General features: G+C 44.6%; 1 protein-coding gene across 1 annotated transcript; it reads left to right on the forward strand.

Moving 5' to 3' along the window:
* The first annotated feature begins 46 nt into the window (after positions 1-46).
* CDCA2 (cell division cycle associated 2) lies at positions 47-18,619 on the forward strand. The gene is made up of 15 exons (XM_075276097.1): positions 47-64; positions 2,601-3,020; positions 3,384-3,517; positions 5,967-6,111; positions 7,406-7,539; positions 8,747-8,825; positions 9,214-9,407; positions 9,877-9,934; positions 12,391-12,614; positions 13,225-13,306; positions 13,710-13,844; positions 15,195-15,265; positions 15,585-15,686; positions 17,283-17,451; positions 17,545-18,619. The coding sequence occupies exons 2-15, from the start codon at positions 2,612-2,614 to the stop codon at positions 18,585-18,587; spliced, it is 2,979 nt and encodes a 992-aa protein (XP_075132198.1). The 5' UTR covers positions 47-64; positions 2,601-2,611; the 3' UTR covers positions 18,588-18,619.
* Positions 18,620-19,000: the final 381 nt, after the last annotated feature.

Genomic DNA, 19,000 nt, shown 5'->3' on the forward strand with positions numbered 1-19,000 from the left:
AGTGCGGAGCGGCAGGTTTGAATTTGAATCAGACGGCGGAGGTGCCAGTGCCGTGCGTCTCCGTGTATGTATGCGCTGTGTGTACAGTGTGCTATATGTATATAGTGTTCTCCGTGTATATACTGTGCTGTATGTCTAGATATACTGTCATGTGTGTATATACTGTGCTATATGTCTAGATATGCTGTCCTCCGTGTATATACTGTGCTATATGTCTAGATTATATACTGTCCTGTGTGTATATACTGTGCTATATGTCTAGATATACTGTCATGTGTGTATATACTGTGCTATATGTCTAGATTATATACTGTCCTCCGTGTATATACTGTGCTGTATGTCTAGATATACTGTCCTGTGTGTATATACTGTGCTATATGTCTAGATTATATACTGTCCTGTGTGTATATACTGTGCTATATGTCTAGATTATATACTGTCCTGTGTGTATATACTGTGCTATATGTCTAGATATACTGTCCTCTGTGTATATACTGTGCTATATGTCTAGATTATATACTGTCCTCCGTGTATATACTGTGCTGTATGTCTAGATATACTGTCCTGTGTGTATATACTGTGCTGTATGTCTAGATTATATACTGTCCTGTGTGTATATACTGTGCTATATGTCTAGATTATATACTGTCCTGTGTGTATATACTGTGCTATATGTCTAGATTATATACTGTCCTGTGTGTATATACTGTGCTATATGTCTAGATTATATACTGTCCTGTGTGTATATACTGTGCTATATGTCTAGATTATATACTGTCCTGTGTGTATATACTGTGCTATATGTCTAGATTATATACTGTCCTGTGTGTATATACTGTGCTATATGTCTAGATTATATACTGTCCTCCGTGTATATACTGTGCTATATGTCTAGATTATATACTGTCCTGTGTGTATATACTGTGCTATATGTCTAGATATACTGTCCTCCGTGTATATACTGTGCTGTATGTCTAGATATACTGTCCTGTGTGTATATACTGTGCTATATGTCTAGATTATATACTGTCCTGTGTGTATATACTGTGCTATATGTCTAGATATACTGTCCTCCGTGTATATACTGTGCTGTATGTCTAGATATACTGTCCTCCGTGTATATACTGTGCTGTATGTCTAGATATACTGTCCTGTGTGTATATACTGTGCTATATGTCTAGATATACTGTCCTGTGTGTATATACTGTGCTGTGTGTATATACTGTGCTATATGTCTAGATTATATACTGTCCTGTGTGTATATACTGTCCTCCGTGTATATACTGTGCTATATGTCTAGCTATACTGTCCTCCGTGTATATACTGTCCTGTGTGTACACTAGGCTATAGGTCTATGTATACTGTCCTTTGTGTGTATGCCTTGCTGTATGTACAGATATAATACTCCCTATGTATACTGTACTGTATATTTATATATACTTCATGTATACTACAATCCATATTTATATGCTCATCTATAATGTGCCCTATATCTGTATACGGTGTTATTAAACGTGTATACTGCACTATATCTTTCTGCAACATTCACGTATAGTGTGCTATATGCTTTATATACTGACTCAATATTGTGCTTTATACCTATATACAGTGCAGGGCTCCTGTTCTGGGTGATGTACTAGTAGAGTATATATGGTCTAAGGGACATGAGCCTGGTATATAGCACTACCATATAGGCCTGCAGGCTACGTGCACTGTGTGTGTATATGCGCGAGTATTATATATCTGTGTCCCCCCACATGTCACATGATGGTGGTGTGCGAGTCTTACTTGAGCTTTGTAGAATATTCTATGAATGACTTCTATGAGAGGTTTGGACATCGGACGGGTGTTATAAGGCAGAATTTACACAGGGTGGATTTGTTGGCGAGTTTTCTGTTCCATTCATCTGAGTACATTAGTATTCTGCAATCGCCACTCAGATGACTGATGGGCAGAAACTTCTGCAACAAATCTGTTGCATGTGAATAGACACTAAGGCGCTATTCACACAGAGGAATTATCAGCTGGATTTGATTCATATTTCACATTGTTTTCCATAGCAGGCAGTGGTGGAGGTCGGGAAAGAAGCTAATGACCGTAGTACAGGTGGGGTCTGTGGGGCTGCCCTCCTCCCTAGTAGAAATGAACTGCACTCCTAGGTGATTGTGCTTCTTAAAGGGATTGTCCGGGCAAAAAAAAATAAAAAATTAAATAGGCCAAAAAAAAAGAAGTAATAATAATACTCCCCTGTCCCTGGTGCTCCAGTGACCTTCCAGTGCGGTGCGGCCCTGCTGTTCCAGTGTCTTCTAGAAGTGAAATTACCCGAATCTCTTCCAGCCCTGTATTGTTTACAGAATGGGCACCAGAAGCTGCTCCATATAAAGGAACGGTCCAGGGATCGGGTGGCAGACCCCTAAATCTTCACTGGCACCAGATACATGTTCAGCACTAGTCTATAAAAATCCCTTTAAGATTCCCTTAGTGTGACGTGGGTGATTTTCTGCTCTGTGGTCCAGGCGATTAATATGAATGGGATCTGGTACCTACTAGTCTGTATACTGCTGAGATCTATATACATGATGTCTGTATTGTTGTTGTAGGTGAGGTGGTGATGGCCAGAAGAAACGTCCTGCAGGAGATCCCCATCCCGGTGCCGCAGACGGAACACCAGTCCTATGAGATCGTATCTGAGGAGGACGCACTGCCGCACAACAAGCCAATCTCCAGCATGGAGCGGCCACACTCCAGATACATCAGCAATGACGAGGCCAAGGAGAACATCACCCCCAACCAGTTTGAAGACCTCTTTAAGAGTAGTCAGGTGAAGGTTGCGGACAGCGGCAATGCTGGTGATCTACCAAGCTCCAGCCAGGCGAGTCATGTGGATTTGTCCACCCCTAAGAAGAAGGCGGAGGACTCTCCTGAAGATCTGCAGCCCTGTTACACCCCAGTGGACTTCTCTACAGTTACTGTGGGGGATCTGGGGATCTCTACTGAAAGCTTTACCACCCAGTGTGCAGGTGAGGGGATATGGAGATAGAGCTGTACAGCGCCCCCTGTTGACATTTGTCCCATGGTATGTCCCTAATGACTGGACACTTGGTGCAAAGTGCTCCTCATGTTTTTTTTTCGACTCTCTGCTTTCTTAGTTTTGAAACCATGACTGTGTGTCAATGGGGTCTGTCGGACTCTGGGTGTCCCTTTCTCCATTGTTCTGATCCTCCAACGGACCAGAGAAGGACGTTAGTGTGAGCTTAGCACCAATGGGACAACAGATTATACACAGGATATGCCCTGATATGTTCGTTATTTGCCAGATTTGCAAAAATATCTCTCTATATTTTTTTTTTTGTTTTCTTATTTAAAATTTTTATCATTTGCAGGAAAATCTCCCAAATCCTTGCACAAACACAGGCGCAGATCCACAATTGGGGTCCGGGGGTCTCCTGAAATGAACTTTCTGATCCGTCAGATCGCACTGCAGAGAAGCAATAGGAAGATTGAGCCGGAGCCCCTGGTAAATGCAGGATCCAGATCTGAGTTCTGTAAAAACTTGTACGAGCGAGACACATAGACAGCCTGATGGATCCTGAGCAGCCTCCTGATGGGGACTTTCTAGTTTGGGTTTCTCCATTTGCTTTATTTTCTGTATTCTCAGTTTGAGACTGAATTATACTTCAGAGCTGCACTCCCACTTATGTAGGCTTTAATGCTAGTATCTCCCAATGAGTGGTCTCTTGGAGTCTTGCTGCATTCACCCCAGTGACACCACCAGCAGAATAGTGATCGCAGCTCTGGAGTATAATACAGGAAATAACTCAGGATAAGTAATGTAATATATGTACACAGTGACTGTACCTGCAGAATAGTGAGCGCAGCTCTGGAGTATAATACAGGAAATAACTCAGGATAAGTAATGTATGTACACAGTGACTGTACCAGCAGAATAATGAGTGCAGCTCTGGAGTATAATACAGGATAAGTAATGTAATGTATGTACACAGTGACTGCACCAGCAGAATAGTGAGTGCAGCTCTGGAGTATAATACAGGATAAGTAATGTAATGTATGTACACAGTGACTGCACCAGCAGAATAGTGAGCGCAGCTCTGGAGTATAATACAGGATGTAACTCAGGATCAGTACAGGATAAGTAATGTAATGTATGTACACAGTGACTGTACCAGCAGAATAGTGAGTGCAGCTCTGGAGTATAATACAGGATATAACTCAGGATAAGTAATGTAATGTATGTACACAGTGACTGTACCAGCAGAATAATGAGTGCAGCTCTGGAGTATAATACAGGAAATAACTCAGGATAAGTAATGTAATGTATGTACACAGTGACTGTACCAGCAGAATAATGAGTGCAGCTCTGGAGTATAATACAGGATAAGTAATGTAATGTATGTACACGTTGACTGCACCAGCAGAATAGTGAGTGCAGCTCTGGAGTATAATACAGGATAAGTAATGTAATGTATGTACACAGTGACTGCACCAGCAGAATAGTGAGCGCAGCTCTGGAGTATAATACAGGATGTAACTCAGGATCAGTACAGGATAAGTAATGTAATGTATGTACACAGTGACTGTACCAGCAGAATAGTGAGTGCATCTCTGGAGTATAATACAGGATAAGTAATGTAATGTATGTACACAGTGACTGCACCAGCAGAATAGTGAGTGCAGCTCTGGAGTATAATACAGGATAAGTAATGTAATGTATGTACACAGTGACTGTACCAGCAGAATAGTGAGCGCAGCTCTGGAGTATAATACAGGATGTAACTCAGGATCAGTACAGGATAAGTAATGTAATGTATGTACACAGTGACTGTACCAGCAGAGTAGTGAGCGCAGCTCTGGAGTATTATATAGGATAAGTAATGTAATGTATGTACACAGTGACTGTACCTGCAGAATAGTGAGCGCAGCTCTGGAGTATAATACAGGATAAGTAATGTAATGTATGTACACAGTGACTGTACCAGCAGAATAGTGAGCGCAGCTCTGGAGTATAATACAGGATGTAACTCAGGATCAGTACAGGATAAGTAATGTAATGTATGTACACAGTGACTGTACCAGCAGAGTAGTGAGCGCAGCTCTGGAGTATTATATAGGATAAGTAATGTAATGTATGTACACAGTGACTGTACCTGCAGAATAGTGAGCGCAGCTCTGGAGTATAATACAGGAAATAACTCAGGATAAGTAATGTATGTACACAGTGACTGTACCAGCAGAATAATGAGTGCAGCTCTGGAGTATAATACAGGATAAGTTATGTAATGTATGTACACAGTGACTGCACCAGCAGAATAGTGAGTGCAGCTCTGGAGTATAATACAGGATAAGTAATGTAATGTATGTACACAGTGACTGCACCAGCAGAATAGTGAGCGCAGCTCTGGAGTATAATACAGGATGTAACTCAGGATCAGTACAGGATAAGTAATGTAATGTATGTACACAGTGACTGTACCTGCAGAATAGTGAGCGCAGCTCTGGAGTATAATACAGGATAAGTAATGTAATGTATGTACACAGTGACTGTACCAGCAGAATAATGAGTGCAGCTCTGGAGTATAATACAGGATGTAACTCAGGATCAGTACAGGATAAGTAATGTAATGTATGTACACAGTGACTGCACCAGCAGAATAGTGAGTGCAGCTCTGGAGTATAATACAGTAATGTAGTTACTAAGTGACTAAGCAGTGATGGTTTCTGTAACATTTCATTCAGGTAGTGACAGCACAGACATTACTGCTTTCTCTCCCTGGTTAGGGTCTTCGGTGCTGGCCCCTCACTATGTCACTATATTGATAGGTCTGATTATAATGTTGGGACTCTTCTGTCAGACAGGACATTTCTATTCTTACCAAGGTGATACAATGTCTTGTGAATTATGTAGTTGGTATCTGGATTACAAATGGTCTTTACTCTTGGCTTTCCAGGATAACCCCTTCACATCTCCACGAAACTCCATACTGAGAGAGAAAATCTCTGCTTTCCGAAATGCTTTCCAGGCTGTTGAGGAATCAGAAGGGAAACTTCCTTTTCCAGGGTTTTCAGAAGCCGAGGAGTTAGAATCTGAGAAAGGTGAGATCATAGACGCGTACACAAATAGATCTCTGTATACGTCGGCTGATCAGCAATCCTCCTCCGTATTGTCTTGTGTCCGGCTGCAGCAGGAGCCTCCCCCCTTCTGTCATTGGACAAAAAGTTTGTGAATAGGTAAATGCCAATCTGGAGCACTGAGGGCGGCTCTGTTGCTCCACACTGCTGTAATGTCCCGGTGTGAATGTGAGAACAGAGGGCCAGGCTAGATTTCAGCTTGGCTCCCTATCACTAACAGAAGGGAGGACGTATTCGAGCAGAGTTGGGGCGCAGCAGTTTGGATGAACGGAGCCGCCCTTGGTGCTTCAGATCGCTCATTTGCTTGTTCTGGAGTACCGTATATACTCAAGTATAAGCCGACTTTTTCAGTATATACTCGTGTATAAGCTCTCCTCGGCTTATACACGAGTCAGAAAACTGGAAGGGGGAGGTCCTTTAGTGCTACTGCTCTGTGATTGGTTTGTCATGAGGTCACGTGACTGTGATGTCATCAAAGGTCCTGTAGCCACTGGTATGTAACATCTGCAGATAAGGTTGAGTCTAAATCTTAGTAGCTCTGCCCACACCAGAGTCTGATCACATGGTCATGACGTCAGCAGAGAACCTTTAGCGCACTAGGATTTAGCATCTACTCTGCAGATGAGTGGCCAGGATTCATTGTGTCTTATGGAAGATGTCTGTTTGTATGGAGGAGAGGAAGCTCCAGTAACGTGACACACAGGGACCTTCCTTTAGTTACTCTGCCTATTAATGTCAGGCATTTGGGGTTATTAATTTAGTTTCAGTAACTCCATGTGCCTCACATTAATAACAGTTAACCCCATCATGTCCCTCATATTAACCCCTGTGTGTCCCATATAAGGGTTACTAATATGTGAGACACATAGGGGTACCTTAATTCTGAAGATACCTATATTACCTCCATATGTCCCGTATATCAGTAACTCTTATGTGAGGCACACAGGGGGTTAATGTGAGGGACATGATGGGGTTAACTGCTATTACTATGATCCCCATGGAGTTACTAAGCTGTAATGCACAAGACCAGACTTTTTATCTGCAATGGTGGATTCCCCCCCTCGGCTTATACTCGAGTCAATAAGTTTTCCCAGTTTTTTGTGGTAAAATTAGGGGCCTCGGCTTATATTCGGGTCGGCTTATACTCGAGTATATACGGTATGTGTTTTATCTAGTATTGAGATTGCTTTGGGTTTGATACAGACTCCCTTTATTGGCCTGCCTAGTCTAGTGTTCTTATGTGTCCTATTTTCTGCAGGGAAGGGAGACGTGAGACCTGAACCCCCACAGAAAAGGAAGAAATTGTGTGACACTACAGATCTGGGGGTCCCCAGTACACTGCATAAACCTTCAGTAACCTTATGTCCCGCTCAGCCATTGGAGATCTTACAGGTATGTACCGAGACCGCATGTCAGCACGTCCAGAGCTCTCCTATAATATGTTACAGCCCATGTGCACCTCCGTGTTTAAAGCTGTGGTTCTCAAGGTGCAGTATGCGTACCCCTGTGATTATGTCCAACTGTCCCCAGGGGTATGTGCTGTGGTGGGAGCACTCTAAAGGTTGCAATTGTGTCTTTATCCAACTTTATCCATCCTCTACTATGTAAGTATTATTCCCAACTGTATCTTAAAGGGATCCTATTTTTTTTTTTTTTTTTTAATTTATTTTTTACACGTAGGAATAGCCTTAAGAAAGTGTATTCTTCTCCTACCTTTTATTTTATTTTTTTTGTAGATTGTGAGCCCCATATAGGGATCACAATGTACTTATTTTTAATTTTTCCTATAAGTATGTCTTTGTAGAATGGGAGGAAATCTGCACAAACATGGGGAGAACATACAAACCCCTTGCAGATGTTGTTCCTAGCAGGATTCGAACCCAGGACTCCAGCGCTGCAGTACTAACCACTGAGCCACCGTGATGCCCCCTCTTCTCCTACCTTTTATATGTCTTCTCCATGCCAGCGTTCAGTAGAATTCCCGGTTTTCTTCAGTATGCAAATGAGTTCTCTCCCAGCACTGGGGGAGTCCCCAATGCTGCGAGAGTAATCTCCAGAGACGCCTCCATCTTCTTCTGGAATTCCCTCGCCCTGTCTGGCCGGTTACAACAGCTTACTGTGAAAGTGGCCATTTTCTTGTGGCCGCAGGCATGCGCAGTCGGCTCTGCCCAAGGCCTAAAAGATTGAAACCCAGGAAGGAAAAAGACGTGGGAAGAGGCCGTTCCTGAAGAAGATGGAGGCGGCGCTGGAGAGTTCTCTCACAGCATTGGGGGACGCCCCCAGTGCTGCGAGAGAACTCATTTGCATACCGAAGAAAACTGGGATTTATACCGAACGGCGGCGTGGAGAAGACATCTAAAGGTAGGAGAAGAATAGCCTTTCTTAAGTGTTAGTCAGGAAAAAAAAAACATTTTAATGATGGGATCCCTTTAAAAATCTGCTAGATTCAGGCTGTGCCTCTCTGATTCCCGCCTGGATGAGTACAGTCGCCCTCTGCACTTTGCAGTGTGAATGTGATGCTATAGTCCCACAGTAACTTACTGTGCAATGTAACAGCCTTCGAGTCTGAGTCGGACCTTATTGTCTTCTGCCTCTCCAGGAGCCTGTGTCAGAGAAGACCCTGGAACCCGACTGCTCTTCAGCTTCAAGACTGTCGACTGACGTTCCCAGCGAGCCTGGTGAGATGATTTTTCTTCTGAGGCTTTTCTTGTTTCTGCTGAAGTCTCAGAGAGACCATGACAATGGGGACTACATTGAAAATCCCATAGCACCTAATGGACTGTCACTATCTTCTTATTTTAAAAGGAGCCTGTCATGGTGATTTGGGCATGAAACCGCTCGCAGATCTTTATGGGGCGAGGATTTGGTGTCACAAATTGCCCTCTTTTAATGCCACCGGTCTATATGGGATACTAAACCCCCTGGTCCATAAGGATCTGTGAGTGGTTTAGTGTCCCACATCGACCTGACAGGTTCCCTCTAAAACGATCTGTAGACAGTCCCTTTGTTACACAGCTTCCCAATTCCCATTACGTTTGATTCACATTATTGATCTTCTTGTCCCAGCGGAGGTGCCAAGTGACCAGGCCGAAACACTACCGAAATCCTTAAGATCCCGTAAAAGGAAGGTGATGTTCACAGGCCTTCTGAGTCCTCCAGAACCTGATCCACCCCTGCTGCTGCAATCGGACCCCTCTTCTGGACCCGTCCTTAAACCTGCCCTGAAAAAGACCCCCAGAAGAGATTTTGTCCACTTTCGGGTGAGTGTTTAGCAGCGTCTGTTACTTTTTCAGTATTACTTGTAGTAGTCGATAGGGTTTTTATGTGTCCTGGCTGCCAGAGGTTCAAAATACCCAAAAACCCATGACGCCGAAAGAGTTAAAGGAAGTCTAATACCAAGAAACAGCTGACTGTGCTATGTGGATGATGTGGACCATTGCCAGAGTGTTATTCATACAATCTACGTTTCAATGGCCCTGGTGTCGCGGTAGTGAGTGTCCGACCTTCCCATGTGCCTTGTCTAGCGCTCTCTGCACTGACCTCTCCCCAGCCCATCCCCTTTAGTTTGAGTGACAGCTCAGCCATCCAATGGCAGTCTACTATACTCGGCTTCTGTTTTTGTCTGTGTCCTCTGATCATTAGATGTTCTGGATTAAAGTATTCTATGAGTCTTCAAGACTTTAACAGTCATGTCCTAATTAATCCAGGCTTGTACTTTTTACTCCACAGCTCGGGTTCGGAGAGGAGAACAGAGCTTTATTTTCATTAGAAGAATCGGAAGACAATGGTGAGGATCCTACTTTGCCATTTGACGGTGGTTACCTCTATAGACATGGTTAGGTAACTGCTATGTAAGGAACGTTATAAAGTAGAAGCTGGCCTGAGCCCATACAACCTCTTTAGCCCTTTTCAACCCTCCATGTAAATGTACAGCACTGATGGGTAGGCCTTAAAGGGGTTGTACCATCTCAAGAATCCTATCTATACTGGTAGCTTCTGTAAATTGAAGACTTTTCCTAAATATATTGCTTTAGAAATTCTGCTTTGTTTGCCTGCAATGTGGCCTTATTCCTCCCATTGTTAAGGATGGACCGGACAAAAAAGAGGATCTCTGCGCTCAATCCGTCGTCTTTTAAAATTTTCACTTTATTTTGGAAATATAAACACAACGCGTTTCGGGCTAGCTGCCCTTTTTCAAGTGTATGAACTAAATAAAAATAAGAACAATAGCCCCCCAGAAAAGGGGGGGAAGTAACAGCAATAAGCAATCCAATAGAGACTAATACAAAATATACATAAGTAAAAAGCATCCAAATGTTTCTTTGACAATTTAAAAAGTGTATTACACAACATGTTGTCACTATAGCATGGAACTAGCAAACCATTATTCATAGAGAGAATACCCTCCATATATGTCCTAAGTCAATCAGCATGATAACAAACCAGTTGTTCATGACAATTTAAAATTATTACAGTGAGGAACCAACAGGCTATTTCTCATGGAAAGAAATCACTCCACATATGTCCCACATCAATCAATATCCTAACAAACTAGTTAGTTCACACATTGTTTACACAGCATTGCTATAACCACGGACCTATAGGACAAGTGATGTCACTCACTGCTCTTGCTGATAGGACAATCCTTCAGCTAATTGCAGTTTGCTGATAAAGCTGAGTCTGTTATCTCTCTATGTAAACACACAGATAACATGGAGTCCATTCTGTACAAGCATCTGCATATTATCTTATCTGTGTACGTGTTGTGAGACTTCTCTGCCCGTTTGGAGAGGGAGGAGAAATACAGGAAGTGAGCTGAAAAGACTGCAGCCAGACTGCTGAGACACTGAGATGGGAAAACCCCTTTAAGACAAAGCATCCTGCATTGACTGCTCAGGAACCTGTGTCTGCGCCATCCGCGCTCCAATCCTGATTGTTTAACCTCTTAAATACCATGGCCATTTGCAACTGCGACATCTAAACATTTAGGCTAGTTGCACACGACCATGCGCTGGCCGTGATTGAATGCCCCGTGCACCGGCCGTGCTTTTGTGGCCTCATTCATTTAATGAATAGGGGCAGCAGAAGCAAAGTTGCTAAATGAACAGGACTAGGACCTGTCCTAAGTTGTGCGGTCCGGACTATAGGCCTGCACATGGAACCATGCAATCCACGGTCATGTTCATGGGTTGACAAAAATGGTCAGTTTGATATCCAGGAATAACATGGTCATCTGCAAGGGGCCCTAAACAGAAATTTGGCCATTCAGAAAAATTCAGCTTCAAATTTTGCCGTGGGATCTGCCACAGAATTTACAAATCTATTGTGTATAGCTTAAACTTGTGGTGTAATCCGTTTTTTTTTAAAAAAAGGCCTGGTAGTGCTATTAATGGGTTAATAAGTGCAACCAAATACCTTTAGGAGTGTTGCGTGATGTCTGGGTCTCTCTGGGAGCTCCGGGCATCTTCGGCATTTGTTTACCTATGTAGCTTCCTGTTCTGTTTTCCTACAACTACCATGATGCATTGCATGAGCTGACTTGCCCTACCTTGCCCTCACACCCCTTCCCTTCTGTTTCTCTAGCTAGCCCTTCCCAACTAACTTACTCAGCCCACCCCATCATACTTACTTGTCTTCCTGTCTGGATCTCCTCGGCACAGAACATCACTTCCTTCCGTAGGGACCGACTCCTCCTCTTCTTGACATCTGCCAGGTCCTTCGCAATAGATCTAGGGTGGCAGCATACAATGTAGCCACCACTCCAGCTCTATTGCACAGGTGTAGGAGGCTGCCAGATGTCAAAAAGAGGAGTAGCCGGATGCCAAGAAGGAAGTGATGCTCCGTGACAGGAAGGCAGGTAAGTATGATGGGGTGGAGGTTAGTATTGATGACTTTCGGAAAATTAAAGGGGTATTCCCAACTGGCCTTTTCAACATCTTGCAGGCTGTATGCTCTGTTCACTTCCTGGTTTTCTCAGCACATTGGTGGGCGGGGTTTCACTTGCTCTGCATATATTGTGGAATTTCACCATAGTAGATGTTTTGTTGGGCTCTGTAACCTGCAGAATTACGCACGCAGCTCTGGCTTCCAGCAGTAATCTGAATCCATACAAAGTAGAACTAATTCGTAGAGTTCCTCATTGCCTTCTGTAGATTCTTAGGTCCTCGTTTTTCTGTTGGACTTTGTGGTATACTGGCTGAAGATGTCCGCTATAGTTTAATTCATACTATTATTTTTGTGCAGATCTTAATAAATTAGAAGATTCATTGAAGAAGAAGAGGGTGACCTTCGGAAGAGCGCTGAGCCCTGAGCTATTTGACAAAACCCTACCGGCCAACACCCCTCTCCGCCGTGGCAGTACGCCGTATAATTACCATAAACTAGATGCCACTCCACCTGCGGAGCAGGACACCTGCCAGAGTCCATGTGGGCCAATGCCACAGCCAGACTTCAGTGTCAAAGATGAGGTAGGTGTGAAGGGGGCATTGTTTATTTTTTGGTTTCTTTTCTTATCAGTAGGTCTTTGTAGTACGGGAGGAAATCCACGCAAACACGGGGAGAACATATAAACTCCTTGCAGATTTTGTTCCTGGCAGGATTCGAACCCAGCACTCCAGCGCTGCAAGGCTGCAGTGCTAACCACTGAGCCACTGTGCTGTATGAATAAAGTGACACCTTGGGTGTTATTACCAAAGTCTGTAAGGTGTATCTGCACATTGGCCTGTCAGACCTTATTGACAAAGGGAATAGTAACACCCGGCTGTCAATTTAGTTATGTATTTCCAGGAGGTATAAATTACTCCCTACTAGAGATGAGAGAACACTATTCGAAACAGCCGTTCCGAATAGCACGCTCCCATAGAAATGGATGGAAGCGGCCGGCACGCAGACTCGGCCGGTCGCTTAACCCCCGCATGCCAGCTGCATCCATTCATTTCTATGGGAGCGTGCTATTCGGAACGGCTGTTTCGAATAGTGTTTGCTCATCTCTACTCCCCACCAGTGTTTGAAGAGGTCTGAGCTTGTATAAGGTTACCATTGACTCCTTTAAATGTCATTCATTGTGCTCTTACCTAGGAGGACGAGACTTTCCAGCCGCTCTCACTTTGCTTTGACACTGAATCAGACAGTGACTCCCCCGTATCCTCCTCTTTGCCAGGTACGTACAGCTTGTGTCCTAAAGAGGACCTGTCGCCTCTCCTTTATGTGTATGTTTCAGTAAATTGCTGCATTCCCCTTTTAAGCAACAATTTTACATTCATGTTTTGTTAGGATACTACGTTGTTGTTCCTCTGTTACTCCGCCTGAAAAAATTGACAACTAGATGTTATCATTCACCTTATCAAAGGGTTGTCTCTCTCCACGCCATGGCATTTTCAGCACCGCTGGACAGTGCCAGTGTATAAGGGCACACTCCTAATTGGTAATGCCCAGTTGTCAAATTATTCATACATTTCCAGGAAGCACAACAGGGGAACAACACAACCTGTTTGTAGGAGAAGATGCTCCAGTATTTATTTTGTTGTTCTCTTCTGTTACTTACTTGTTCTTTTCTTCTCTAGAATACAAAAATGAGACCAGTCCTGATGAGGAAGAGGCTGCAGGTCACACAAGGAGCTCCACCGATGGCCATGAACTGGTGGAGACTTCTAATGAAGCGGCCGAGGAGACTGGTACAGCTGCAGATATAGTAAATGGTAAGTGCACTGATGGATATGGCCAGATCTGCGTCGTCTACCTCTTGCTGGCATTACTGAAGTATCGGGTTTGATGACTGGCAAGTTTAAGGGGTATTCCCATCTCAAGGATCCTACCTATATAGCTGTTTTTTCTTAAATACGTTCCTTTAGCAGTGCTGCTTTGTTTCCCTGCTATGTGAGATTATTCCTCCCATTGTTTACTCATTGTTTTCATGGAGCCGGACCTGTCTGAAAGGACAGGACAATTGACATGAGTCACTGCTCTCTGGGGGGGGGGGGGGGGGGGGGTTGAGTGCTCTCACTGTTATCTACAACTCTGCCTGCAGTACAATCAAGTCAGCTGGTAAAGTATCTGTGTGTGCTATGTAAATATAAAGATAACACTGAGTGGTGCATGGTAAGTGTTCTATACAAACCTGTGTAATGTAATATACGTTTACTGTGCAGATTATTTGATCTGCATTTATATTGGATCACTAGTAATCCTAAATTATATCTCATGGTAAAGGCTACGTCTATATTGTGATACTTTACCGTGTCCTGGTCATCACAGTCAATGCCTCCCCCCAGCTTGCTGAATAATACAGGAAGTGAGAAGAAGGGTCAGCACGCTGCTGGGAGAGGCAGATGGGAACACTTCTTCTAAGGGCATTTTCACTTTCCAGAATTGCTCTACCCTAAAATAATATGCCCAGGTCTTCAGATAGTTGAGGCATCAGGACATACTGTTGTTTGAGTAGAGAGTGCAAGCGTTACCGCTCTGTCCACTGCAGGGGGCATGGCTGTAATACCCACACATAGAAGAAGAAGAAGACCTCCATAGTCTGCCCTTGGCCCCCTTACGGTCACTATCTGACTCACGTGACCAATCGGTAGCTTCAGTGGATGCTGAAGAGACCAGCGATGACACTCGTGTACGTCAGAGATTCTGGGCTTGTCAGTTTGCTGGACATCCCCTTTATAGAGGACCATCCACGTCCTCTTAGATGTACAGTATTCTATACCGCTAGATAGCCAACAGTGCGCTGAATTCCCAGTGTGAGCCCCGGTGCTGGAGAGATCAGCGCTGTTATTTTCAGCACCGACATCCCTGCACTGTCAGAAGGCAGAGCTCGGCATCCTCTGCAGCGCACTTGATCAGCCTTATAGCGGTATATAATACCGCACATCTATGAGGTCCTGTTTCAGCCCTGTGTAAGGGAAGAGCCGCTTGTCGTCGTCATTCCCTCCTACATTGCTGTGTCGATAATAAGGTTCTGGGTGATTCTGATTGACCTCATGAAGGGGTTAAATGGCTAGTCAGACAATGATTACTATATATTAATTTATTAACTCTTTGTTTTTTAGAATCTTTTATTATCCCACCGGAAGCCTCCCCTGCTGCAACTAGAAAGACCCGCTCCTCTAATAAGAGGAAGGTAAGTGTATTCGGTACGGCCCTGACCTGCAGGGTACGGGATCACCTCGGCGTACCAGGACCTGCTATTGCAGGGATATACCTGGTACTGGGGGCTTTGTATTTTTAGTACCGAAGGCGTAAAGGTGGGTCTGAAGATCACGTCACTGCTCATCTTGGTCACTATAGGTGACATCCAGCTACATGATGCGGGAACAAAGGACATGGCTCCCAAACTGAGCGTCTTACTCAACCACCATTCTATTGGCTATAATTTATGGCCTCCTGTGTACCTTGTTACTCCTCCATACCCACTGTATATACTTTCTACTCCTGGACAGATGACCGGCGCTGAGGACACCCCAGAAAGTGACGTCTCTAAGGCGAAAGTCAAGGTGGCTGCCAAGAAAACCAGGAAGCCTATGATCAGCAAGAAAGTCCAGGTATGATCATTAAAGGGTTAAAATATAGTAAGGCCAGCGACGGGTGCCCCAGAATTAAGACGTGGGGAGTCGGGGATTGGTTTGTGCAGATTCTAGTAAAGCTGTGGGACCGGGGTGTCCCCGACGTGCCATGATCTTCGTCCTAAAGCAGGTCGGAAAGTCAACGTAGTGGCGCAATTTTGGCTGCAATGGCTGTGCACCATTTTTTAGTAAATTTTTTGCTGTGGTGACTATTATAAGCCACCTATTAGGTATGTCCTTGTATGGCGGTGCCCGTTTTGTAGGGTTACTATGCAGTGATCCTAACTGGGGCATGTGCCATGAGCAGGGACGTAGACAAAACTTGCCTAGTAAGTGCCTGCATATATTCATCAAATACTCCTATATATACAGACTTGTACACCGTATACTACAGGCGCCTCTTATTTACCTCCGCACTCCAACTGCTATGTAATGCCGCCTGCCCTCTGCTGGCCAACAGTGAAAATCTTCCATGTAATGTTCACCTTTCACCAGCAGAGGGCTGACTGCTTTACATACAGCCTGTAATACTATACGGAGACCAGATCAGCCAAGCGGAGTGATGGCCCTAAGGGTTAGTTTTAACCCATACCAACCCCCCCCCCCCCCCCCCCCCCCCCCCCGAAAAATGTAGCTGGCTCCTGTCACTGACAACATGGCTGCAAACACTCCGCCTCTGGTTACTGACACATGTCAGCACTGATTGGATAGTGTCAGCTATACCAAGACACACCCCGTTGTAAAATTACAGGAGGAATAACAGAGGAACAGCACAAGGCGAGCACAAACATACCCAGGGGAGGTAACTGGGTGATAAGTTCTCAGCCCCTTTAGCTGCCATGTCATAAAGTAACCCACAGTCCCCGCGTGCCGGCCATTCTTGGTGCGTTTTCCGGGTCTTGTGGTTTTGGAGCTTTTCTCCCGGACACTGGAAATTATTTTATTTTGGAATATTTGCTGTGGGAGAGAAATGGAGAAATGGAGAAATACAAGGTTTCTTACAAGGAATGTAAGCAGATGGATATCTCTCTTCTGCGGGTGATGGAAGAGTTTCTTCCCCTCCGCCCTGTATACTTGGCTGTTCTGTATAGGACATGTAATGTGAGGCTACGTCCCTGTCTACATTACTTCACTGCTCGGACCGAGTAAGTCATAAGTCCATAGGATTCATGTTGTAGACCACGGCGGGCGGCGGTAGAGGTGAGCAAAGCGCTGCAAAATCAGCCTGGTTGTCGGTTTGCTTCCTCTGTCTTAGGCCCCATGAACAAGATGGTTCTGATCATGTGATCTTGGGGAATTCAGACCAAAAGCTAAATTTATCCTAACCTCAGGATAGATCTACAGGGGTCCGACACCAGAGACCCCCACACATAGCACTACATACCGCGAGCCATTCTGCTCACTCATTCAAACTAGTGGTGAGTGTAGGTACTGCACAGCCGTCCCACAGGCCTCAATGGCCAAATGACCACTGCAAATTTTAGACTGTGGACATCCCCTAATACTCCTAAGTCCTGTATATCTATAGGAACCTTCTGTACTACAGCATTCAATGTGTCCTCCTCCAAACCACAGGTAAAGGCTTCACGAGGAAAAGGCAAGAAGAAAGGTGGGAAATCCAAGAAGAAACCAGTGTATACTGAGCGAGAAGCCATATCCAAGAAGCCTCTTCTGAGTCCGATCCCAGAGTTACCGGAGTGCGTCCCTACACCTCCTGCCTCAACGATTTGGGACTTTCTTCCTGGTAGGTTACGACCCTTATGGACAGGACAAAATGGCGTGCAGACATGTCCTATATACAGGGACTTTGACTTTTTATTTATTTTTTTCCACTTAGGCAAACATTTGAAGAAGGTCCACGAGAGCAAAATCCACTTCACACTTGAGGATTCTCTGGAGATGGATTTTGAGGAAAAGGACCCAGAACAAGGTGAGGTAGAAGATGTTCAGACACTAGATGATCCGGTCGGTCCAGCATTGGAAGACAAGAAGGTTTTACATCATGGATCACCAGAAAACTGTGGTGTCATCAGTTCTACCCCTAGCATTGAATGCCCGCAACCTCCTACGGGCATGGAGGTGACAGACCAGTTAAGTAAGGAAGGAACAAGTAGTCTTGGCCTCAGCTCAGAAGTGGAGACCAAAGGAAAGACCAAGAAAACCAAAAGACACTCTTCACGTCTGTCCATAACTTCAGAAATGACTATAAAACAGGATGAAGATGTGGAGAACGTTTCCCAGAAACCAGAAGAAAGTGTTGAAGACCCAGTGCAAAAAACAATGGCACTTCCCTCCATATCTAATGAGGTTCCAGAAGAAAGCACAACCTCCGTCTCCTCAATCGCCACTGTACATAAGAAATCTAGAAGTTCTTCAAGATTCCATAAAGGCCCCAATGTGCTTTCTACAAACCCTACACAACATCCTCCAGGAGAAGATGGTCCTGCCATGTTGCCTCATCTGGTTGACCCTTCCACGATTGACTTTTGTCTTCCCATCGATGAACCACTGCAGTTCCCACCACAAGAAAAGAAAGTGAGACGTAGCATGAGACTGCGCAGAGACTCCGGCGTCAACGGCTTGTCTTGGGTTGAGGAGATTAAAGTCAGCGAGACGACCGGCCGGAGGAAATCTTTAAGTTCTGTCACGAAACTTGAGGAGAACACAGCTCAGAGTCCAAACAAGGAAAACCTGAGCAGCAACCAGGTGACGTACACGGCCAGAAGAACCAGGAGGAGGACCCTGTGTACCACCACCATCCAAGAAAGCGTACCTGCTAGTGATACCAAGCGGAGAAGGTCCAACTGTTTTTACAAGGGGCCCAATGCCACATCTGCAGGAGACGAAGCCACCCTCAGTGACCTGGTACCAGAGGCGTAGGAAGGAGCCGCATCTCATGGACCTTATCTATACCGTTCCATACAAGAAGTACAATGCTAGATCCCACCAGGGGCATATGGATTTGTTCACTGTGGTGGGGTCAGGCCGTCTCCCCTTTAAAAATTGGTGAAAAGTGATTCAGTCTGGAATTGTACACTTACACTGCCTGTCTTTCTTGTACTTGTATATAGTTGTCTCCCCCCCCCCCCCCCTTTGCCTTCTTGGCCACCAAACGTGAAATTGTGACGTTTGAGCGTCCTCTTTTTATATATGTCGTCCGTCTGTCATTCCTTTATTAAATGTTCACCCGGTATTGTAGTCGTCTTCATCTCCATCCTTACTGCGACACGGATATCCGTGACGGGTTTATCTAGAATTAGAGAAAAGGCACTACTGTGACTCTGCAGTACCAG

Source organism: Leptodactylus fuscus, chromosome 5 (genome assembly GCF_031893055.1).
Source record: "Leptodactylus fuscus isolate aLepFus1 chromosome 5, aLepFus1.hap2, whole genome shotgun sequence".
Lineage (NCBI taxonomy): Eukaryota > Metazoa > Chordata > Amphibia > Anura > Leptodactylidae > Leptodactylus > Leptodactylus fuscus.